The 24,374-nt window shown below is 46.2% G+C and overlaps 1 protein-coding gene across 4 annotated transcripts; it reads right to left on the bottom strand.

The window, feature by feature from the left end:
* Window positions 1–897: 897 nt before the first annotated feature.
* On the bottom strand, window positions 898–22,542 carry gatad2ab (GATA zinc finger domain containing 2Ab). Of its 4 annotated transcripts, none has more exons than XM_076153143.1 (11): window positions 22,386–22,541; window positions 10,214–10,534; window positions 6,583–6,718; window positions 6,218–6,349; window positions 5,915–5,986; window positions 5,617–5,733; window positions 5,219–5,452; window positions 4,877–5,120; window positions 4,360–4,760; window positions 4,015–4,237; window positions 898–3,660 (listed from the first exon to the last, which is right to left on the bottom strand). In XM_076153143.1, exons 2-11 carry the CDS (start codon window positions 10,519–10,521, stop codon window positions 3,527–3,529), a joined length of 2,001 nt encoding a protein of 666 aa, XP_076009258.1. In that variant the 5' UTR covers window positions 10,522–10,534; window positions 22,386–22,541; the 3' UTR covers window positions 898–3,526. The 4 variants fall into 4 exon arrangements, with proteins under 4 accessions (XP_076009258.1, XP_076009259.1, XP_076009260.1 ...); XM_076153144.1 differs by having other exon boundaries at window positions 5,252–5,452; XM_076153145.1 differs by lacking the exon at window positions 5,915–5,986 and having other exon boundaries at window positions 22,386–22,542.
* Window positions 22,543–24,374: the final 1,832 nt, after the last annotated feature.

Genomic DNA, 24,374 nt, shown 5'->3' with positions numbered 1-24,374 from the left:
GAAAATGGCACTTCATGTTTGAGAGTACAGCTGATAGATTCCTCCCCAGCCTGAAGCTTGGAAGAGCAGCTGGATAATGCTGTCAAATGCTGGCAATGCATTTTTACACAAAATAAATGTTGAAAGTGTAAGTGGGGGAAATAGCAGGATTGCCACTTAAACCCAGAGACAACATGTTTATTAGCAAATGATTCAGCCTTAACTGAGCCGTTTGTCGCTCTCACCTGTTCTGGAGCTCTTCTGCTACCTAGTGGCCGGTAATCAGCAATTGCACCTGAATGCAACTCGAGCAAAGCCACAAAGTGCAAACAGATTAACTGTATTATTAAAAAAAAACTTTCCAATTTCTGAATTGACATTTCAACCTTTACACACAGACACACACAAACAAAACACACACACACACTTTAAGTCTCTGTGGTTGAGCTTACAGGATGACTTCATGTAAAATTCCTTATAAATTGTGTCCTGGTGAATTCTGCAGAACATTTGTGGCCCAATGCCAGAATCAGAGGCAGTCTAAGTGGCACAGCGTGTTCTTTCAAATGTTCCACTTTGACTTTGTTTTTAAACTGAAGTTAGTAAGTGATGTAATTGTAATTTCCTGGAAGGGCCTCAACTTCTCAGTACATCAAGTTATTATATGCTTATGTGAAAGGAATGTATACAAACAACAACAGACCATTAGGAACCCCATTCAAAAGCCCTGTAGTAAACTTTGTTAAGCTTATGTTCATTTTTGTTGACTTTGCCATTTTCTTTATCTATCCACTGCTATTGTGCTGGATTAGTAAGAGAAATGTAATTATTTTCTGTTTGGAAACTATTAGGCCCGAGTCCAAGAGTCTGAACCAAACTGCACACAGACGCCTCATTGTAAATGAACCAGACGCCACAGAGGGGTTAAAATTAGTTTTATTATTACTTGATAGAGCAGGAAAAAAAAAAATCCAAAAACAAATATTTCTCATACATTGTTTTCTTTTCCACTTGGGTTTCCCTGCATTGAACAGTTCTTCCACCCTAAGGAAACGGAATGGTGTTATTGTTGTCAAACAGCAGCAGCAGGCAGTAGTCAGGACAGCACAGGGTTACACTGAGCGGGGGGGCAGAGGGGACACACACACACATGTGGGCTCATTCCAGATCGCTTCAATTGCATCCACGAGACAGGAGGGGGGGGGTCGCTACTTTCTGCCTGTCTGGAATGTCTGGACAACCTGAATGCTACCATGAGACAGAAATACATCATCTTGAGCAATTTTAAATTAAACTTTGTAGGCTTGTATTTCTCTCAGCACTCGACATCCGTTGCACCCATCCTAAATGAAACCCAGCATGTGGAGGAGAATGGACAGAGGGGGGGTTAAATTGGACTGATGCCCCTTCATCTAATGCAGTTAACAATGCGTGGTCGAATGCTGAGTGAGCCATCATATCACAGTACACTCTGGCTCAACAAGGGCACAGAACCTCATGTTGCACCTGCTTAGATGAGGCATGAGGGACAAGGGACGGGAAGATCGACGCTATTGCTTCAATGTAACTTAGGTAAAAGGCGGACTAGTCTATTAAGAAATGGGGGGGGGGGGGGGTTCTGCATCGTCATGCAAATCCTAGCAAAATATCCTGGGTTTGTGACACAAAGGAGATACTGAAAGGTGTTTCACTTCTAAAATTCAAGATATTTCTGTTTTTTTTTTCCTCTAAATTGTTTGTCTTATTCCAATGAGGCCACTGATGAAGTGTGGGGATGAAGCCACTGGGTTGTTTCAGTGAGAAGAAGTGTATTTTAGAAGTCGGCCCTTGGATTTTGTAAGAAAACTCATGAAGCGATGGTGTGAGTTCCACCTGTACGTTACAGGACATGTTGTACTTCAATAGCTTATCCTGTGCTGCTGCAACCTGATAAAAAATACACTATAGCTTGCGTGAAAAGGCATAGTTAGCTCGTTTCAAGGACCTGACATGAATCATACACACTTCAATGAAAAAACTAAGAAATTCACGTCATTTTGTTTGCTATAGGGTTTTTTTTTGCATAACTACATTCTGAAAGCTGTCCAGCTTCTCTCAATGAACGGCTGTGTAGGGGAGCCACTGGACACACGAGAAAAACAAACCATCTTCAGTGGAGATCCATTCAAAACTTAGGGCATAAATGTATATCTTTACTAACATGACCCTATAAATAAACCCAGAGACAGTTTTTCTATAGAAGAAAAATTATGCACCACAACCTATGACTAAAAGCAAAACAATGTCAAAAACATGACATTTCTTTACGACCCCTCAGATGAATGAGCACGGACTCATCTTTAATATTCAGAGAGGGTTCGAAATAATCTAGAAACCTTCTAGCAGAAGGGATTCCATTTTGGGCTCCACTAGTTCTTTGGAAGGTTCAGTAAGAGTCGTCCTCCAAACATTTGCTCTGTTTTTACACGAGTGGAACCTTTATCTTTATTTTTTTTGTTTTCCCCCTCTTCTTCTTGGAAAAAAAAACTGTATTTCAAAGTAGGCCACAACATGGAACCCAGCAGATGTAAAACCACCTCAACAGTAACATTGAGCCTGTAAAGAGGCCACTTCCAAAGTATCCGGGAGCACAATATTCCAAACACAGTATATGACTTACAGAAGGAAAAAGAGACAAAAAATCCTAACATTCAGCCATACAAAAGAATCCGACAGACTACGCCCGCTTCTCTGCTACACACACTATAGGTTAGAGAGAAGAGGCAGTCTGTGAGCAGATAAAAGATCGTTTTGACAGTTCTTTTTTTCGTTTTATTTCGTTTTTGCAAAGCTGAAGCAGTTCTTATTATTTCGTGGATGGTCCTCAAAGCTCAACCATTAATCCCTGTGATGAGGTCTTCATTTAAAGTTCAGTTCCGCCACCACACGAGCGCGCGTCTTGAGAGTCGGACCGGCTCGGACTCGAGAGAGAGAGAGAGGGGGGAAAAGGATGTAAGGCGAATCATTTGGGGGGCGGTGGGGGGGCGGGGGGGGGAAATCCCTCCTCCTGCCTAATCCAGAGGCAGGCAGGAACCGTTTCTGTGTGCGACCATACCTCCCCCCGGGTGCAAACCGCACACAACCCCACGAGGGAGCGGCAACGGTCACTAGACGAGTTTTGAAATTGTACATGCCAAAGTCAGTCAATCCCGCCCCGCCCCCCTCCCCTCCCCCCTTAAACTTACCCCAAATTTCTTATCTAATAAATTCCTTGTATCCCAGAAACCCAAAGCCGTCACAGCACAACTCCAAACTGGGATGAAGGACTCGGGGTGAGGATGAGGAACGTGGTAGCACAAAGTCTGAAGGGAAATGGGGACGACTAATCCCCACCTCACCGCCCCCGAAGAAGTAGGAACTCCCCTGCGCCATCTTGTGCAGGAGGCAGAGTCCAATGTTAGACTGATAATGAGAATGTTACTGATATTAAGAGGGATGAGGGTTACGATGCAAGGTTGAAGGTGTGGGGGGGAGGGGTGGGGGGAGAGAGAGAAGGGGGAGTGAGGCATTATTTCCATGTATTGGCCGTCTGGGAGATGGAACGGGAGGGAATCATGTCGAGCAGGTATTCTCGCTGGCGCTCAACGGCAGAGCTGGTCTTGTGGGCGGACAGGCTGGGGTTCACGTAGGCCATGGACACACCTGTGGGAAGAAGACAGGGTCAGGGGTCGACATTCTGAAGGTCTCAAGCTTCAAGATGTGCATTCATGTGGATTCATTCAGGAATGTGTGTTGACAGTATGTTGACGAAAGAAAAGAGGAATTTGGGACAGGAGGGGACAAATATCTGATCTTCTACATAAAAGTTTGTATTTCTGACAAAGACAAGGATGAAAAGGGGATTAGCACGTAATTCCGACAACATTAGGAGTTGGAAAGAAGAGGAAGAAGGAGTGACAGTGGCAGAGAGGAGCCCACCACAGAGTAAAGTGATACTACAGAGAGGAGCGGCAGGCGAGTGCGCGCTCAGGCTAACACGGCGTCGCGTTTATCTACCTGTGTTCCCTCCGGTCTGCTTCCTCCAGGCAGCCATGTTGCCCTGGTTACTGCTGCTGCTGCCGGGGGCGCTGACCTTCCCCCCGTGCTGCAGCGGGCGCGCCGCAGCGTGCTTACCTGGCCTGCTGGCCAGCGCGGCTGCCGACACGGCGCTCTGCAGCTGGGCGGAGGAAAAGTGGGCCATGTTGCGGGCCTGGATGCTGTGTGACAGATGACTGGGACTCTGTGGACAGACAGGGGCCGCGGGGAGAAGCAGTGAGTATCGGTGCGCACACAAGAGAGCCCCCCTACCAAAAACAAACTAACACTTTGAACTCATACAACAGTGATTATCGGAGTGCTGACCTGCTTAATGGAGTGGTGACCTCCCATGGTGCCTCTGTGGTGCTGCATGGCGGCCCGGACCTGTTTGTACTGCTGGGACACTAGAATCTCATTTTTGGACAGCGAGGGAGAGGATGAGTTGGATTTAGACACAGAGGAGGCAGAGGAGGAGGAGGCCTGCTGGAGGATGCGCTGCTCGATCTCTTGCTCCTGCTGCAGGGCCTTGACGAAGGCCGCCTTCAGCCGGTTGGTGTGCTCAGCCTTCAGGGCCTTCTTCTGATTGGACGACATGCATTGGTCACAGAGTATGGTCCCGGCCTTCTCCTTTCGCCAGCGGGAGGTGAAATCTGTTTTACACTGGGCGCAGGTGTGTGGCTCTTTGGGAATGGTGCCGGCCATTGCAGCGGCTGGGCCCAGATTCCCTGTGAGATGTAAACACGGGAAGATTGGTTTATACAGAATGTAAACCTTCAGCTTCTTCTATGAGATCAGAAAACCAACACCCACAACATGCCACCAGTGTGTAGAATCTACATACCTCTGCCGTGCATCTCCAGAAGTTTCTGCACCACCTCCTCCAACCCCAACAAGTAGATGAACTCATTATTGGCAGCTGAAGGCAGGAAGTTGAACTCTGGAGCAGGCGGTTTGGGTGGAGGGATCTCCAGCAGGGTCTTCTCCAGCTGTTTACGCAGCGCCAGCTTGGCGGCTGCCTGTCGGCTGGCGGGGGAGTCATTGGAGTTGGGTGATGCTGAGGAGCCCTTTAGGCTGGAAGAAGAGGACTGCACACACACAAACACAGAACAACCTGGTTCAAGAGCTGAACACACAGACTCGTGTTCCTATTGTGCTTTATCATGTCAAGTAAAAACATTCTTACGTTCCAACGTCTGCTTGCACACTCAGTCCTCACCTGAGGGATGTTCACCATTATATTGCTGTTGGCCACATTGGCCACCCGGATGAGTCCCTGCTGAATGATCCTCTGGCCCTGCACCTGAACGTTGGGCACAGAGGCCCTGGGAGCCAGTAGGAGCGGTGGAGGTCCTGAGCCGCTGTGATGATGATGTTGCTGACGCAGGCTGGCAATCTGCTGAGGAGTAACCGCAATAGGCTGAGAGAGGACAGAGAGACAGAGACGGGACAGAAAGGAGAGTGAGACAATCAAACCATAAGTCAGAAGAGATCACGATTCATTATCAACAAGAAGACTTTAAATTTATATAAATCTAAATGTAGGTATAGTTGTAATCTCACATCAAAGCCCCTCACACTGACCTGTGCTCCCCTGACCAGGGGCGGCATGACAATTTGGTTGTTGTGTTTGGACGGGACATGTTGCCCCCCACGCACCAGGGGAGGAGGGATCACTGTGCCTGAACTACGACCTGTCACCTGTAGACACAACAACAAAGCAGACAAACACAACATGAGTGAACGCAGCAAAGCACTTGAATCTGTATTTGTTGTATCAGCCTTTTAATCAAGTAGCGCAGAAAGGGAGTCTAGATTAGCATCCATTAAAGCTGGAGACAGTGAGGGAGAGCCTGCAGGTAGCTGTAGTGAAGTGAAGTACCTGGAGGGCTCCTTTGCCTGAAACAATGCTTCCTCTCACCAGAGGAGGAGGAGTGGCCACAGAGCCGGGCGCCTACAGATGCACAGAGGGTTGAGTATAGTGTCAGTATATTAGTGAGGGGACAAGCAACAAGCGTGTTCAAGCATCTACATTTCTGTTGTCAGCTGGAAAACAATAACAGCGGGGGAAAAGGGGGAAACAAGCCTGGTGCATAAACGCCTGAAAGAACCTTTAAATGTGGGTTTATCTGCTCCCACAGAAGAGCAGCATGCATGCTCTCTTCCCGTAGTGTGCGTTTCTTACCTTCTGTGCGTTGCTCTCTTTCTGGATCTGACTCTGCCGTAGCTTCTTCAGCAGCACCAGCTTGGCCTCCTGCAGTCTCAGTTCCTCCTTCAGCTGTTTGATGATGCGCTCCCGTTCCTCAGGGGTGCTCTTCTGTACACACATCAGAAAGAATGGAGATTTATTAGGGGGGGTGTGTAAGGCTGACAAATGTGTCTGGGCTGGTCTGTGATAGATGAGTCTGACCAGCCTGAGTGAGGACAGCAAGCTCAGGCGCAACGTGGCAGTTGCGTGCTAAAACGTGTCAAAGCATGCAGTTTGCAGGAGGAGCTGTGTTGTGTGTGTTGCGTTTGCTCTTCCGGCTCAGCAAAGGTCAGTTGTCCTACCATGAGTTTGTCGGTGTCGGCCTTAGAGAAGCAGTGTCCGTTCATGACGGGGCTGGGTGGCTCATTATCCGACAGTACGATCACATCATCATTTGGCGATGGCGGCTGGCGCTCTCTCTTGATGTCACTTGGGGCACTAAAGCACAAAAAAACAAATTGAAATTAGTTTTCATTGATTTTCACCGTCTTCCTTATCCGTCGAGGAACACACAGCACTGACTACGACCGACTTGTAGTGTTGTCTTACATCCAACAGATGGCAGCATATAATTAGGGATTCATGGTCGACACTGTGGGGCCAACGTGCAATGGGACACAAGGAGACGAGATTCAAGAGATCAATAGTGGTGTAATGGCGGCTGAGGAAGCCGAGGCGAGGCGAGCTCACTTCAAGCTTTATCTCCAGAGAGGAAAACGTGGACAGAGGGAGACCTTGAGATTTCACACATTAAGGCCGGGCACAAACAAACAAGCCTTTCAGATCAGTTAAGGGGCATTTTGTTTTGGTGGGGTGGAAATAGAGGCTTTGATGAGACGTTAACTGGCATTTCCTGCCATCTGAGGAGAACAAAGAGGCGTAGCAGCAAGCATCAAATCTGAGGGGAGGAGATAAGATTGAGGGGGGGGCAGGACTGTAATTTTACAGCTTGTGGTCGATGACGGAAGAATAAATCCGCCTCCATCACAGCAGGGATCTCAGTGGGGTTGGAGCTATGTTAAATAGTAGAGTGTGCGTGGTGCTGAGAGGAGATAAGGCAGGTGGGGATATGTGATGGTATGTGACCCGGCCAGGTTTGAGGCTCATTACACACGCGCCCACGTAATGAACTTCCTCCATTGTTGAGGCTCAGAGCTTAGGCCCGGCGCAGCACCCAGACAGGGCCTCACCCTCACTAGCTCCCTGACCAGGCCTAAGGCCTAGCTGGATCGTCACAAGCCTGGGCCTCGGCTCTCCCCTCCCTCCCAGCTGCTGACACCAGAGTCACAAGCTGAGCGGAGCGGAGGTCCGCCGGAGACACTGGAGAGGGTGACAGCGAGGGGGGGAGGGGAATATATGGCCAGGAGCCAACCTATTGTGTACACCCTCACTCATTCAGTCACTAACTCAGTCACTACTTCAGCCACCCCTCCCCCCAGCCTGACTTGTTCATCTTTTATTCTCTCAACTCACTCACACAGCTCTTCACACCCTTTCTTCCCTTCTAACACACTCTTGTCTTTCGAAGACTTTCCTTTGTTATCGTCTCCTTCAACATGTCACTTTGTTCCGCGTGGACATGCCAGAACATCACACACAGATAATGGCCGTTCCAAAAGCACTTCTCAGCAGAGCGAGCGTGCTCAGAGTAACCATCCAATTTATATTTATGTTAGAATTTCCACGGTGGATCGATGGCAGCAGAAACCACAGCGGTGCTCTTGTTCCTCTCCTCAGGTGCAGGAATGCCATTAAATCATGTCTGCCGATAAAAACACTCAAAAACAGTTTCCTCCAGATTACTTCTGTGTGTCGACTTCATCTCCTCATCTGAATCGAGGAAGACGTGCAAAGGCCCAGCCACTTCAGATACACAGCTCGGGGTGAAATACAGTAAACCGCAAACCGACGCACAATGGGCCTCCAGTTTTCCTGCCGTGCTGGCAAGACAATCATGGAAATGAGTAGAAACCCACCACTCTGAAAGAGCCGAGGTCAGCACATGACCTTTGACAAACTGAGAGCGGACTAGCTCGCAAGATGCAGTGCAATACTCGCACAGAACACACCAGCGTTACAACACAAACACACACGCACAGCAGCCTGGTTATGTAAGGTCCAGTGTTTCTACATGCCTCTGCTTCCATGATCACCTCACACACACACCGCTATCGCAATGATGAATCACCCATTAGCTGCACAAGCATTTTCCACAAGGAAGCACAGTGAACATCTTTACCTAGAAAAAAAAGTCTGTCGGCGTCAAGGGAATTGTAAGACAAGTAATTAGACGACATATCGGGAAGGAATGTGTAAAAATATTGAGTATTGAAAAGCAAAGAAGCTTCAGAGGAACAGAGGCGACGCTGCTTCTCCATTTCCAGGTTTAACCTTCGGAGGCGCACACAGAGCTGCTTTGTGCTTTCATATACAATAAGGTAAATAAAGATGGTCAGGGTTACACAAGGGCCAAAGGTGGCTCTCGCACGAACTTGTGGTTCATCTGGAAACAGAGGCGACACACTCTCCGCTGAATCACCCCTTGTTCCCTTTGAAGTGTTTTTACCACACTGTGTTAATTTATCACTTTTATAAATACATCACATGACATCAGGCATTTCTCTGCGTGGTCATGTGACACACCCACAACCCCATCTGGCCCCTCCTTCCTCCAACTGCTCTTTCCAATGTGGAAACCATGGCAACGGCCAGTTGGAACCAGTTTGTGACACGTAGCCTTCATTTTGTGTGAAGTGTGAAGCAGAGTTCAGGTAGAGCTGAGGGAGAAAATGGAGCCCGGGCCTCGGGAGCCTCAAACTTTTTCAAAATGGGGGCAGGCCGCTGACAACCGCACAGCGACTTCCTGTGTGACTCCTGTCAGGCCACTAGCTCGAGTCGACTTCAGAAGAGAAACCTGAAACTCCACACATCTGTATGCACAACCGCACATTGTGCATGCATGCACGCACAAATCCAAGGTCCACAGCACATAAATAATCATCAATAACGACTCACACTTCCTTCTGCACAAACGTCCACACAAAAGCTCTCGGACTGCACCCCCGCCCCTCCAATAACCAGGGGACGGCTCAACATTCCCCAGAGAATACTCCCGCAAACTTTTCTTGGCTCGATTACCTTCACAGTTACTTTTTCCAAAATGATAAACGTTCATTTGTTCTGCTGAAATGCTTTTTACAAATGGCTTACAAAGTTGCTGGGATGTAGCAAACGCACCTATATGAATCAGATTAATACTGCACATTCCTCCATTTTCTGTATTTTCATTGTACTGAAGCTTAGCAGACTAAAGGCCGCAGTGAGCTTCATCCAACACACAGGTCGGGGAGATGGAGTTAGGAACCCCCTTTCCACTGGCCGACTCGGGGTGTGTGCACATCAGCATTTGTAACTCTCAGAGGCCAAGTCAAGAAGCAAGTCTCTACTTTCCACATCCCCTCGCCGCGAGGGTCCGCACGGCGTCAATGTCGTCAACTAGGCCGGTGACCACACGCCAGGCATTCAAGCTTGTCTGCACTACTACTACGACTACGACTACTTGTCTGTGATCAAACGCTTGTGTGAAGAAGTCTGTCACTACCCAGCTCATTAAAAAGAGTATAAAGACAACTAAATGTCTCTTAACTCTTGAAAAGGAAACTGCCCAAACACTTGTCTGTAAGTCATGATTTTGAAATTCGGAAAAGGGTCATTGAGGTGATCTTGCTGGACCTTTGACAGAGTTGGATAGGCAGCATGCAAGGAAGCAAACAGCAGCCTTAAATGACCTTAATAAAGTCAAGTTTGATTCAGCAATAACAACATGTCTCTGGTGACCTCATGCCAGCACCATGGGACTCTTCTATCACTTCAAAGGCTCAGCAGAAACACACAGAAACGGGCACAAAACCCTGCTCCTTTTACTCCTCTCACCTCTTGGATGTGCTCATGTCGACGGGCTGGTCTCCGGTCTGCACCTCCACTTTGATGGTGGCCTTGACCTCTCCCGTCTTGAGGATGCTGGCCGCCACTCTGGCCACCTGCTCGCTCTTCTCCTTGTCGCCGTCGGCCCCGGGTTCGTCTAGGGCCACGGGGCTTCCGGGTGCGTCCACCTTCTCCAGCTTCACCCGTTTGCTCTCGCTGTCGCTGTCTCCTTCTCCCGGGGACTCGGCCGGAGAGACATGGTCCTTCTCCAGAGCCCGCTTCTGGCTGCGCGTCTGACGCACCGCCTCCTCTGACATGGCTTGCCTCACCCTGGAGGGATCGAGAGGGAAACAGTTAAACGCTGGGTTTATAACAGGACGGCCTTGATATTTATACGCAGGTATCTTCTATCCTTCTGCACCCCACATGCTGACCCAAATCGCAATGGCTACAGTAATAGCAGAGAATGGAGAGACCCAGTTAGCTTCATGGGAAAACCTATTACGCAGCAGAAAGATAGCAGGAGCAGGACACACATCAGACCCAGCACACCGTGTTCAGTGTAGAAACGTCACTCACAGGAAAAGCAGGTTGTTGTCCCTAAAGCTGCAGAAACTTATTATTAATAAATGTAGTGTTTTAATCGGAGTATAATCAAAGTATTAATGTTCACATGGAAGGTAATAGCCGAGCATTGTCGTCGTTAATGTGACACGACCGTACAAACAGCTCGTTTTGTTCCTGGTCCACTGACACTATTGAACTATGAAGGCTTGACACGTTCTTAGGCCACTGGGACTGGAGCCAACATCCCTGCACATGACTGCAGGCGGAAAATTGACACAAGACTGAAGAGAATAATTTGTTCAAGAGATGAAGAAACAATCCGGGCAAAACCTTCGATACAAACTGACCTTCAAACTGAAGGTGTAAGAGCTACAAGCTGCACAATCTGTCTGAGTTTAGACCAAATGAAAACACACACTTATTTATGGCCATCATTTCACAAATTCTGTGCTGTGTGATGGAATACTGTTCTTTTAAAAATTCCAGAAAACACAACTGAACCACAGCTGGGTTCATACGGCATTTTTGAAGTTACTTTTGCTTTCGATATCAATTCCTGCTAACCGACATTCATTCTCTTTGAACAGGGAAGCTGTTGTTCAGATTGATTCTTAAGTTATGTTTCCATCAGTGGAAGGATGAATGCACTCAGACCGTTTCATGGTGATCTGACATCCCCCTTTTTCTTTTATCCAAGTGGAAACTTTGTCCTCCGGTCCAAAAGCACAAAAGCTCAGGGGTCGGCATAAGCATTAGTGTTCTTCCAACAGGGACCAAGAATATTAATATCAAATATCACAAAACTCTGACCAATAAGTTCCTAAGAACAATATGTTGGTCACATCTCTACCAGATGGTTGCAATAGACAAAAGGTCACACACTCACCACAATCACACTGTGTAACTTTCCCCTTCTCCTACAGGCAGAACAAAACTGCTACCAGTTACGTTTCAGAAATGATTATCAATAAAAGCTTACTTTCAAAAGTACACTTCAGTTTTACGTCCCTGCACCGATCACCCCAAGATTCCAACACAACAGAGAACCTTTAGGGTGCTAATGAAGGCGTCGCTGCTGACTTCAAGTTTCAAAGAGTTCTACTTTTTGTGTTGGCAAAAGGGCGTATGCTTCATAGCGTCAACACCGAGTGGATGTCCAACATTTACCTCTTCAGATATGACAGTGTAATTAATCATTTTTTGGCAAAATAAATACCCATCAGCTTGTATTTGTGATAGATAGATAGAGAGCTGAGCCGAGGTCTTTCAAGTCCACGCTGTCAGATCATCACAACTCCACATGACCCTCTCCCAAGATTCCATGAGACAAAAAGCGCTTCCCTGAAAACCGGTTCAAACTGGTCTCTGACTGAGGGAAGGCGCAGGTTTAACCCCTGGAGAGACAGAGTGGCAGAAGTGAAGGGAGAGAGACGGCCAGACCACAGACACGTCCCACACAGGGCGGGAGGAGTGAGGAAGGAGGAAGGAGGAAGGAGGGAGGAAGACATTTTTTTTTTTGTTTTGTTGTTGCCGTCTCCGGACATTCCAAAAACATGTCCACCAGGCAAGAGAGTGGACGTCACTCACAGGAGGGAGTCCAGAGACGGAAAAAGAAAAAGGCTGATCCATCGCACACCTTTACTGATATTTGACACTCACAACTCTGACATGAAGATTTATGGTTTGCATTCTTAAACATTCTCAAACACATCTGCTGGCCAATCGGGCTAGGGAGAGTAAACTGTGGAGCCAGCCGTTTAGTTTGCCATTGAATGAAATCTACACAAACACTCCCACTGTCTGTCTGCCTGCCTGCCTGTCATCTGAAAAGCTCCACTTTGTAACGACTGCTATATATGGCAGCGGAGGGGAAACTGCTTTTCAGCGTTTTCATCAGATCACCGGCGACATAGAAGCTGCTAAATTCTAATAATCCACATCTGTTCATTTGGTCTTGGCCAAGTTCTGTTTTTTCACGCTGAAGCCACGTTTTTCCGCTGACACTTTGCAGGCTGTTTGAGCAGAGCCGTCTCTAAACCCACAGATTCCTCCAGAAGCAAAGGGTGAAACAGTCACACGTCTTCGCTCTTGTGTTTGCGCGTGGAAGTAATGTAGCGAGCGAGCCGGCGGAGTGTGAGTGTGTGCGAGTGCGGATCTAAACATATCTGCTCCGGTATATAACAAGGACAGATGTGCCCTGCTGTGCCATCCCTCGACAACAAAGGCCATCTATCTACCAGGGATGGCAGCTTGTGTGCGGGAGTCTACGCACACCAACACACACACACATGCAGCGTACACTTGCTTTTTCATGTATGGGTGTTCACCTACACAGCACGACTGTCTAACTAAGAAGTGCACATTGTTCCGTCTACTGCAAGACGGTGCAATGTCAGCTGGAGGTCAGACCCTTGTGTCACCGGAACACCGTGTGCGTTTCGTACTGTGCGTTTGAATGCAGGTCTACAGGAGCGCTGCTACTTTCTGTCCCAGGAGAGATGAGTGACAACAACAAAAAAGTGAGCTGTGTGCACTGATGCTACAGAACAGTGGGGAGGAAAGCTCAGTTCTGGTGCATATGTTGTGGTTTTTTGTGAGCACACTTGAGAGTGGCTGGGGGTGGGGAGAGGTGGCTGCATCAACGTGCCCTCATTGTTCCATCACACTCCATGTCACTGAGCATTTAGTGAAGCACTGCCACTCACTTAAGACTGCGGTAGAAAAAAGAGGTTTCTCTATGAGTTCTGAGGGTCTGTTTTGTCACATAGCGTCATTCACAAATTCACCTCCCCTGGGCAAAGAGTTAGAAGAGACAAAGACTAAGAGTGAGAGCCATGGAGGCACATGGAGAAGAATAAAAATGGCCTGAGTGAAGGCATCTTAACTTCATGGGAGCCTATCTGAGCCCAGCTATCACACACAGGAGTGTATCCATGCCAGTCACAATGACACCTGAGACGGCTGGAAGGTAAAATAAACATGGCGTCAATACTGCGTGCTGACAGAAGCTAAAGATAACGTTGCACTGAAACACTGGCCAGAGTCGGTGTAATGGCAGGACATGAAGTGGGACACGCAGACATGGCCGGTACAAAGAGCTGCTAAAGGAAAGAGAGGACACGGTGGAGCCGGACAGCTGGACGTTTCGCTGTGTACGCGTAGCCACAGGAAGTCTTGAGCGGCTGCTGCGTATCTGGCTTTGGAATCCGGCATCTCGAAAACAGAAGCAGTTTTTAATCCAATGGGATCCGTCCGTTTAATCTGTCGGGAATCAGCATTCTATGGCCTGGCCCTCAGCTCAGAAAACATCAGGAATGACTCACTGCTGGTGGCATTCCTGCGGCTCCAGCACTAACTGTCCAGTCTATAAAACCTTCCGGGACTGACACAACAACCACACCACTGCATCTGATTTGTCCATCAACTTGTCCATCAAGAGGCGCCTCGAGGAAACTGGGTAGCCTGAACCTTCCTGCTTAGAATTTGTCAACCGTCTCAATTAAGCAGCTCTACTTGGATAAACACAAAGGACCTCGATCAGAACTCCATTCACAGCCAGGCTGATCCGTTTCAGACAGAAAAGGCACATATTACAGCTGTTTGATCAGGATTACAGGAGTAGTAAAATCCACTGATCAGGTTGAACCCAGCGAGAGAGATTTGACAGAGAACGTACGCTCAAATCACTAACCGCACGAACCTGCGTTTTGGTGGGATCATCTTTCCTGCAGTGGACGCACATCTCTCCACCTCTTACACACTTTGCTCTGCCTCTCATATACATGTGCTCTCGTGTGTCAGTCTTTCTCCCTCACAAACCGCATTTGCTCCTCGTCTACAGTAATTTCAGCAGCACGGTTGAACGACGTGTTCGCTCTGACCACATTGCTACTAGCCTGACCTTCTCTGCTTCCTTCACAGATGAAACTCTTGGTGTCTTGGTGGTATATTCAAGGGCCATTATGGTCCAATTTATTATAAATTACATGTTTGAGAAGACTAGTTTTGGATGTCATCTGTAAACTCTTCAACTTACCACATGTTCTATGTCAAACATCAAGTACTATGTTGAGACCTACCATCTCTTCCCAATTGTCTTTGGGAGAAACGGGAGTAAACCGACACCGACATCTCGTAATTTGAACCTTCGCAAAGTTGATGATCAGACTCTGAGTGGACACACCGTTATATTTCATACAAAGATGGGGGAGCTGGAACTTGGTGTGCATAAAGAGTCAAACTGTGTGACAGGGCCTGGTAATGTGCAGGAAGTGCAAAATTGCACAGTGACACACTTGACCAGGCTGCACTGCACTCTGACAAAGAAATTTTAAATGGTTGAGTTTTGCTTGCATATAGTGGCACTCCAGGGGCAACCATACCTAAATGACTATATTAACTTTAATGTAGGCGTGCTTTAGTAGGTGCAGAGCCGCTATGTCATGTAGGAATGCATACATACTGAATAGGTATTAGTAGATCCTCTACACGAAGGGATTGGAATGAGAGTAACGCAAGCCTTTGAAAATTACAACATTACATATTATATACTGTACTTACATAATGCTACGGATATGCCCAACAAGTACGCCACTGTGAGTATTACACCTCAAGAACATACGTCACAACACTGCACTACTTGCAACAGCGACCAAAACGACAAGAGGAAGAGAGGAAGAGCGAGAGCGAGAGAGAGAAAGAGAGAGAGAGAGAGAGCGGCAGAGACGGCTCGTGATTACTGATCTGTGTCTGCTGCTCTCAGGAGATTATGAAGGAGGAGCAGATTCATGTCCTGCTTCTTTGCGTCGGCATAATAAGGCCTGAGGGCAGAGGAGATCAGGCTAGGAAGAAAGGCGAGGGTTGCGAGGGGTTAGGGGCTTTGAAGAAGACAAGACATGTGCTAAATCCATTCAAATGTATGTAAAAAAGAATACAAAGCAACATTAGCCCGATGCAACCCCTGCGTCTGCACTTCCAAGATCTCAATAAGGGAAGACGCCGCTTGCTTTCCTGTGCCGTCTCATTAATAACGTGCCAAAACAAAATCAATAAAGTGAACAAATCTGCTTTTCTATACATCTGTCCTATGTATAAAGCGAGTCCCCGATTCCTCCCTAGGATGAGATGGACGTGCCTGAAATCAAACGCAAATCTGGTGACCTGATCTGACACGACTGAGGGTTTTTTTTTTTTATACTGCCTCCCGTAGTGGCCGGCAGTTCATAGAGAGCGGATCAATGGCAGAGGCTCATCCCCTCAGGTAGCGTGCGAGCCTCTCATCTGCCGCACTGTAACGATCCCCCCACTGGGACCGGACTCAGCCAGCCAACACATTAACAGCCATCTTAGAAAGGGAAAAAAAACGGAGGCTTTTCGAGAGAGTCCTCAGGGTTCAATGAGAGGGGAAACAACAATTAGAGCCTCCAATAAAAAGCAACGCAAGTATAGATTATGATTGCCCAATAAAAGAGATCGTGGAGCAAAGGCTATTTTTTTTAGGGGGATGACTAAGCCGACCTGGCCCTTGTGATATTGAATTAATCATTCAAAATGTCAATTATCTTCCTGACATGATGATTTCTTGCTCCTCTCCTCAGTGGTTGCGGCTGTCAGTTGCTTTTGCGTTTGCGATACCGTCATGTACCACTTGCAAAATACAAATTCCGGGCATTCGGGGGAGATACTGGGTGTAGTTAGTTCCCTTTGTGATTTGCAAGAAAAAAAACACAGTGGGTTACCTATGCTAATCTGTACTCGCCAGACTAGGAGTGGGGGCAGGGACCTGGTTAAGGAGGTGCAATGGTTGGGGGAGGGAAAAGGAGTGCGTGTGGTTAGCTGAGCCATAATCTAACTGTACCCAAGTAGAAAATACTCTTCCTTGTCTTCTCCCTCTCACTCGCTCGTCCTTCCCTCTACCCCTCCCTCATGCTCTCCCCCCCTCCTTCTCAGTTCTGCTGTTGTGGCTCGGCCAGCCCAGAGTGTGTGTGTGTGTGTGTGCCCCTGCTGGTTGTGTTCTGAACGCCAAGGGTTAAGCCCTGCCATTTTAACGCCACTGACAGATCAGACCATTAGGGTGTTACCTAACAAAATGGAAGCCATTAACCCTGAATCTGCCAGACTGCTTGTGTGTGTGTGTGTGTGTGTGTGTGTGTGTGTGTGTGTGTGTGTGTGTGTGTGTGTGTGTGTGTGTGTGTGTGTGTGTGTGTGTGTGTGTGTGAGTGAGTGAGTGAGTGAGTGAGTGAGTGAGTATTTGTGTGTGTGTGTGTGTGAGTGAGTGTGTATTTGTGTGTGTGTGTGTGTGTGTGTGAGAGAGGGAGAGAGACCGAGAGCCAGAGCCACAGTGTGTTATGTATGTGTGTGCATGTCTCCACCTGGATTCTCCCTCAGCAACGTGACAACGACAACAGCAGTAAGTCCAGGAAGTGCCAAGCAGACTTTTGCACGTAAGCACACAAGACCACTTAATTAGATCTACTGTATGTATGGCCCTTATAAAAGTGACGCACACACACAAGCAGGAAACGTACAATGAAATCCTTGTTAATATGCTCACAACGCATTCACGATCGACATCCAAGTCAGCACACAGCATTCTCACAGCTCACACATGTACCAAACAGACAAAAACCTCTGTTAGCCTTCATCTTTGGAGACACTAATTCACACAAAAGCATTGACGGAAAATCATTGAGTGACCATCATTTCCACTGCACAGACGTCCATCAAAAGGACTTAATACCACATCATGACCGCAGAGCAGAGCTAACTTGGAGCAGCCATGTCAACCGTTTGCAATTGTTTTCCTTTTGCAGCCACTAATCACAAAATCATTGGATACATTTTCAACCGCATATGTTTACCAGCTATAGAGCAGAAGAACAGCTAAGTCTTCTAAAAAAATCCTTGACAAGGGAAATCTCCAATAATTTCACCCGAATGACTTCCAAATGGTTCCTGAATAATCCTGTAAAACCAGGAGCCCATACCGACATGCAGACTGGAGGGCCAGGACACACGCACGCTCCGATCAGATTACATTTCTCAGAAATGGATGGTAGCAGGAAGTGACCAGAGTAGAAGAGGAAAAGAGCTTAAGGTGGCCAGAAAATGCAGAACAACCTGGACGTAGGTACATCCTTTATAAGGAGTGCTGGGGAATACAAAGTATTGGAACAGACCTCATGCGCAGAAGTTTGAGTTTGACATCATACATGACAGGTCCAAATTTTAGGTGGACACATTCAGACAATGTCTTATAGATGATTTCATGAAGCTTTTTTAGACAGATAGATAGATAGACAGCAGGAGTTATAGCTGTAATAACTTTCAAGATCCCTAATGGCATAAGCAAGCATCAGTTAACCATCCACATAACATGTGCAGCTAAATTTGCCATGCAGCATTGTTGTCAGAGCTTTGTTAGATTTGCTGTTGTCAAGATTTTGATTTGCAGGCAGGAAATAATCAGGGTCAAAGGGCAATCCCACCCCTGCAGTCTACAAATGATGATATCAAGACACAGTTGATCACATGTCAAATGTACTTAAAATTCCCCCAAATCAGTGTGGGGGGAAGTTGCCCGAGATACAATCAGATTATTATCTACCTTAACTTAAAATGTGACTTGGTTGTGAGAAAAGACTGGCAGGCAAACCATGCGCTACTGAATTGTAATGGACAGCAACACAAAGAGCACCTGCACAGGCGCTGCTTGAAGCAGAATCTCCATGTCATCCTAGATGTTTGTTTTCATGTTCTGTCTTGTGTGCACAAGCTATTACACCAAGGCATCAGATGCATGCATTACCATATAATACACAGAAATGCCTGGAGCTGAAATACGCTCAGTAAAACATCAATACTGCTGCCGTCAAGAGTGATGTTTGGGTTCAAATATGTGGTTTGTAACTGCTCCTCGCCCATTAAAAGGACATTAAATCTGAAACAACAGAGACGTTTGGTGTTCTTTTATAGTGACGGAGATCCCTCCTCTCCAACACCGACAAGTCCACCTGATTCCGTCCCTTGTCTCACTACTTCCTACTTATTCATCACTGCAACAGAAATAGAAAAGTGGCCAGTGGGCTGAAGATTTAAAAAAAAAACTCATTGTTTACGTCAATACACTTTGACCACCTAAGACCCAAACACGACATGTGTACTGATGCATGTTTAACTAAGTAGTGTAGTTGGAAGCACAAGAAGGTCAGACTTTGGATTGAATGATAAGCTATTGAACAATGTATTTATTAACAGATTTTATGTTCACCAGGTCTAGTTCAAATCCAAAACTGGTTCTCAATACACAACCCATCCAACACGTGAAACCAGTGAGTGAATATCAGGTAGAACAGGATGTTCTCCTGCCGCAGCACATAGAGGACCTTCCAAACATTTAAACAGTGTTTTATGTCCTTCAACAAACTACTTGTTTCAATATAAGAGACGTCGTGGCCAAAGTAAAAAAAAACATGAATTCAAACTAAGCATGGTGCCTCATGTAGGATTTCTCTGAAATACCATGAGACCTGCACAGAGACGTGTGTCCGGCCTGAGCACAACATGTCTGTGGACAGCTCAAATATAGACGGCTTCAGCAAGATCCCCAACTCATCTATTCATATATGCTCCTCGAACTGTCAGGTTAGGCCAACTGTAAACGCTGCACACGCGTTGAGTCAACATGAAGTCCAACAGGGTAAACAAGAATTGGTTCAGTCAGTCAACATTGGAGGATTCCTCTCCTCCAGCTCAAAGAATTGCCTGAGGCCTTAGGGTGGGACACCGGGGCCAACACAACAACTCACACCCTCTATCGAGTGCAGCAAATACAGAACACCGACGGATTAAAGGCCAATGAAAAAGAGAACATTCACATCCTCAAACAAAACAGAAATCAAATTAAAAACAATAAAAAATACCCTTGCCTGTTCAGTGGACACTGACGTTCTATGATTTGTCAGAAAATAAAGCATTACGTGTTGCACAATGGTCAAACATGTCAAACCAGAGGCCATTTTATCAACTGCACACAGACATACTGACAATAGAGCACATTGGCGCACCAAAAGTTCTCAATTCTAAAGACAAACGTCAGCACTGTTGTTATTCAGTTCGCCCTGCATAACGATGAACCTTCTTCAGTTGCTACAGCACCTTTGCTTTTGCATGTCATTTGACAACCAAACAACCACTGTCTCCCTGATCATGTGACAGTAACCATTCCTTACAAAACCTTAAGTAGATCAGCACCTTTATTGTTCCTCCATCCTGACTCAATCATGCTCATGGACTTGCTGTTCTCAGTCTCAGGAAATGCAGCCAAAGAGAGCAAAGGAACTTATGGGTTTAGTTTCAATCGCACAGTTCAGCACTTAAGAGCTGACAACATCAAGATGACAAATCCTATGCAATACTGAGCATCATGACATCACCGATACACAGTATTTCCCAATATACTGACACGCAGTACACATGTTACAGCTCTGGGATCTTTGATCTTTGAATTTGTGTTTACATCAACTAACATGGCACTAACACAGTTTGAACCTGCAGTTGACCACAGACCCTAAATGCGGTGTTAACTCTTGCCCCATGGTGAGCGACACAGATGCTATTCTAGTACCTCAAGCAGATATGTGGGTGGATGGAAGCAATAAGAGCGATTCACTTACTACCCTGCAGAAAGCCAGCAAGGATCGGTCTGGCATTTTATTGCTAATCATTAGAAGAGCAAAGAAACAATAAACTACGAATGGTTAATTTCCTTAAAAACGTTTGTGTTGTTGTAGGTTACATATATTGTGTAAAGTGATAATAAAGCTCACCAGCTGAAATGGCAATGCTGCAGACATTTTGGGTTATTTTTGCAATTTAAAATTCCATAAAGTGAATTTAAAAACCATCAACCACTGAACCCTTTTGGTGGGAGTGGATAAAGACTTAGCGAGTGTTAGAAAGTACTGATGTGTCTTAGAGAAGTTTGATCCTGGACGCAGGCAGAGAGCAGATGTGGAGTCATGCCTGCCTGGTCACATCATCCTCAGGAGGGTTTTCAGAAAAGGCAGCGCTCCTCCAGCAAACGTCACGGCCCGTCATGAAATGCAACACGACATGTGTCCTCCCCATCAACCAGCCAAGGGTGCCAACTGTCTGCCCGTTCTCAACCGAGGACACTTACTAGCCAGCAGTTTGGACAAACACGCTGCTTTAAACACACCTTCAGAACACTTGGGAGACAGGTGTACACAACCCAGGGACAATATGTCCCCGTCCAGACAACATGATCTAACAACGTGTTTATCTTGCTGAGGATGCAGAGGGTAAAAATACTCAAAACCTAAGCAGCATTACAGCCAGTAGAAGGATTAAAAGGTCCACAATCCTACCAGCAACACAAGTCAAGTCCAACAGCTCACACCACAGGAATTGGCTCAAATGTTTCACCTGAACACGACACTGGCTTTTAATTGCAGTTACTTAGATTAAAGGATAAAAAGACACCGAATTACATAACTACACTGAGGCATGTTAGAACAATTGCACAAACCTGAAAATTACGGGAGAGGATTAGTCAGCTCGGAGTTGTGTGTGTGTGTGTGTGTGTATGTGTATGTGTGTGGCTTTGCGTGGGTGATAGCAACCCGCTGTGAACGGACAGACAGACCGACAGACACCCCGGCGGAGGCACAACCGTCCTCCATTACGCCTCCATAAAAAGGCTTTTCTCGCTTGAGCTAATCTGACAAAGTTCTGAAATCATCTGCTTAAACAGCCGTAATCGAACCCATCCACAGTCCAAACGGAACAATCCGCTAAGTAAATATCTGGTGGCAAAACAAGACGAGCCCACCTGAAACTTTTGTCACCCAACTTTGTCCAAAAGAAGATCTAAATCCAACTAACCCATCAACAACAACAAGCTATCTCATGCTAACGTTAACTTGGCTCGCCAACAACAACAACCTGTCCATCTGTCCGGCGACGAGCCCAGCGGCTAACTAACGCTAGCTCACACACATTTCAGCTTTTTAAATGTTACATACACTCTGTACTTTAACCTAAAGTAGATGGTATTAGATGATGGAGGTGAGGATGTTTATCTGGTGTCTACGCGCGTCTAAATAGCGATACACGACAGACAATGAAGCGAGCTCATCTGATGTTAAAGAGCTAGCTAGCACGCTAAGTTAGCCTGTTAACATTAACTCCTTGGACTCTCGTCTGGCCACAGTCTCTATATTTACTCGCACATAACCAAGCGCTGATTGTGTCCCGAATTACTGTTCCGTCTCACAATTTCATGGAAGCACACAGCAAACATAAATGAGACCCAGGCGTAGAATAACTATTTCCACAGTCCCCTTTTTCCAAGTTTTCCTAGTGAAGTTAGTTTCATTATTCCAGGACTTTTGCGGCGGTTTGACCGTGCTCGGTAGGTGTTTGTGTGTGTGTAAGGTTACCTAGCACGTTAGCTCAGATCAAGCTATGCTAAGCTAGCCCAAGTTAGCCGAGCTAACATCGGCAGAGGAAAAAACTTCCCGTCGTCGTCGCAATTTAATTGAAAATTAAATGATTGGATGAGTTGATAATATAATTAAAATGAGTAACTTACAGAGCCCAGGAGGAGCTTGACAGAGTTTCCCCACGGATTTCAGTTGTTTTGATGTTGGTATTTCGCTAGCTTCAGCCGTAATTCGGTGTAAAAATCCCGGGGATCCCCTCTGTACTGTCCGCTGCCACTCCGGCTGCCAGATAATGTAATGAGCCACCACAGGCGGCGTCATGCTGCGTTCACACACACCTCGGAAATGTGAAGTTTCCAAACGCTGACTTCAAAGATAACGCGTTCCGTACCATTCTTAGATACTTGAAGTGTAAACTTTACAAGTATAAAGATTTAAAAACAGGAGAAGTGAACTAATTCAAGGGAATCGGAGCTGACAATGATAACTTAATCAATGAAAGAATGACGAATGATTAATGAATGAAAGACTGGCGAATGAATGAATGAATAAATGAATGAAAACACTGTATTGTAATACAACGGTCCCACTTCCTCTGTTCATACGTGATAACATCTAAACTGTATATGCTCTTTGATATCATCACATTGACACTGCACACTGTGGTATTATCTTTACAGAGTAGGCAACTTTTTTGGCAGTTTTGCACTTCCAAGATGTGTTTTTTTTGTGATTTTATGTTAGGGTACAACTTATTGACCCTTTGCTCTCTTTGATTCTGAATTACCCCTCTTTTACAGCGAAGAGAACAGGAGCTAGTGGTTCTTCCTCCAAAATGTTGCTAAAGTTCTGACCCAGTCTCATCCCTACAGAGGAACTTGAACAAACTCCAGCACCAGCGGGGATTGAGCAAGCTCCTATCACCATCTTCATGTCCTTCATCCCTCAGTGAGGGATGAAGGTCGGTGAATCGGCTCCCAAAATCTGACCCTGGGTTTCAAATCTTAGTACATGAAGGACTGCATAACCTAGTAACTACATACTTCCACGTACAACATACTTGCCACCTCAATGGTGACATCTTGCCATTAAAGCTGTTGCAGGGGAATTGGATATAGATATATAGATGTCCTCACTGAGAGACACCATGTGTTTCCTGGCTAATTACAGACATGCACACACTGCTTGAAAATATAATCACTTAAACCTTATAGCTCCTAATATAGGGTTATATAGGGTCCACATTTCATAACCCTCAGCTTTCTTAGGTGTTTACAACTCATTTATTTATAAGTAACATGTTACAAGGGTTTCCGTCATTTATTAAAACCTGTATATACAAACAAAATAAGAATGGTTTGTTCATTTGTAAAATGTGTACATAATCCCACTCAGAGTTCAATGAAGATTTTAGCCTCTGATATCTTTGCTTCCTCATGCTTGATGCCGTTGGTGGCCTCATACCTCCTAATCTCTGCTGGCATGTGGAGGTTCTTGAGCCAAATGCAGTAGCACAGAGTGTTGCAGTCCCCTGTCCTGACACACAGGAGTAATAACACTCATTTTACAGCTCTGGACTTTTGACACCTGAAGGAGGACGGTTCCCACTGGAAGCTCACAGGATCCAACCAAGACATGCAGGTAAGGTATAAATTGAAGACTCACACACAAAATCACCCTTAGGTCTGAGTGTGTGTGTGAATGTGTGTGTTGGCAGACTGTTAACCTGTACAGACTGTTAACTGCTTCCAACCAAGTGCCTGCTGGAAGGCGCCATAACCCTAAACTCAATGAAACTTAGACTTTAGGACTTAAAATTGACCATCATTACTATGTTAAGTCTCTACACAAAACCAGAAATGAGACCAAAAGTCTGATGGAGACTTAATTAGCTGCTTGACCTTTGGACTGGATGGAAGTGATTGATTAAAACAGTACAAAATGTTTTACCAGCCATAACCTTAAACCCCTTTTACTTTAAACAAGAAATATCAAAGCACTCTTCACTCTCTCTCTCACGCAACAGGTAGAGGAGCAGTGGGAGTGAAGGTGGGCACAAAGCTCCTCACTATTAGTGTCCCGAGAGTCACGTTGGTTCATAAACAGCACCGAGACTGACACAGCAAAATGCTACGGAG

This window comes from Genypterus blacodes, unplaced genomic scaffold (assembly GCF_046128005.1).
Source record: "Genypterus blacodes isolate CSIRO-AG114 ecotype Tasmania unplaced genomic scaffold, CSIRO-AGI_Gbla_v1 ptg000058l_1, whole genome shotgun sequence".
Taxonomy (NCBI): domain Eukaryota; kingdom Metazoa; phylum Chordata; class Actinopteri; order Ophidiiformes; family Ophidiidae; genus Genypterus; species Genypterus blacodes.
Note: the sequence above shows the minus strand (reverse complement) of the source record. Positions and strands in the feature narration are given on the sequence as shown.

Excerpts from the sequence above, each read along its gene's own strand:
- gatad2ab (XM_076153143.1), bottom strand. The coding sequence starts at position 10,521 with ATGTCAGAGGAGGCGGTGCGTCAGACGCGCAGCCAGAAGCGGGCTCTG. Across the intron at positions 4,761-4,876 it reads TCTGGAGATGCACGGCAGAG|GGAATCTGGGCCCAGCCGCT; the intron begins GTATGTAGATTC and ends TACATCTCACAG. Across the intron at positions 4,238-4,359 it reads GTCACCACTCCATTAAGCAG|AGTCCCAGTCATCTGTCACA; the intron begins GTCAGCACTCCG and ends GTCTGTCCACAG.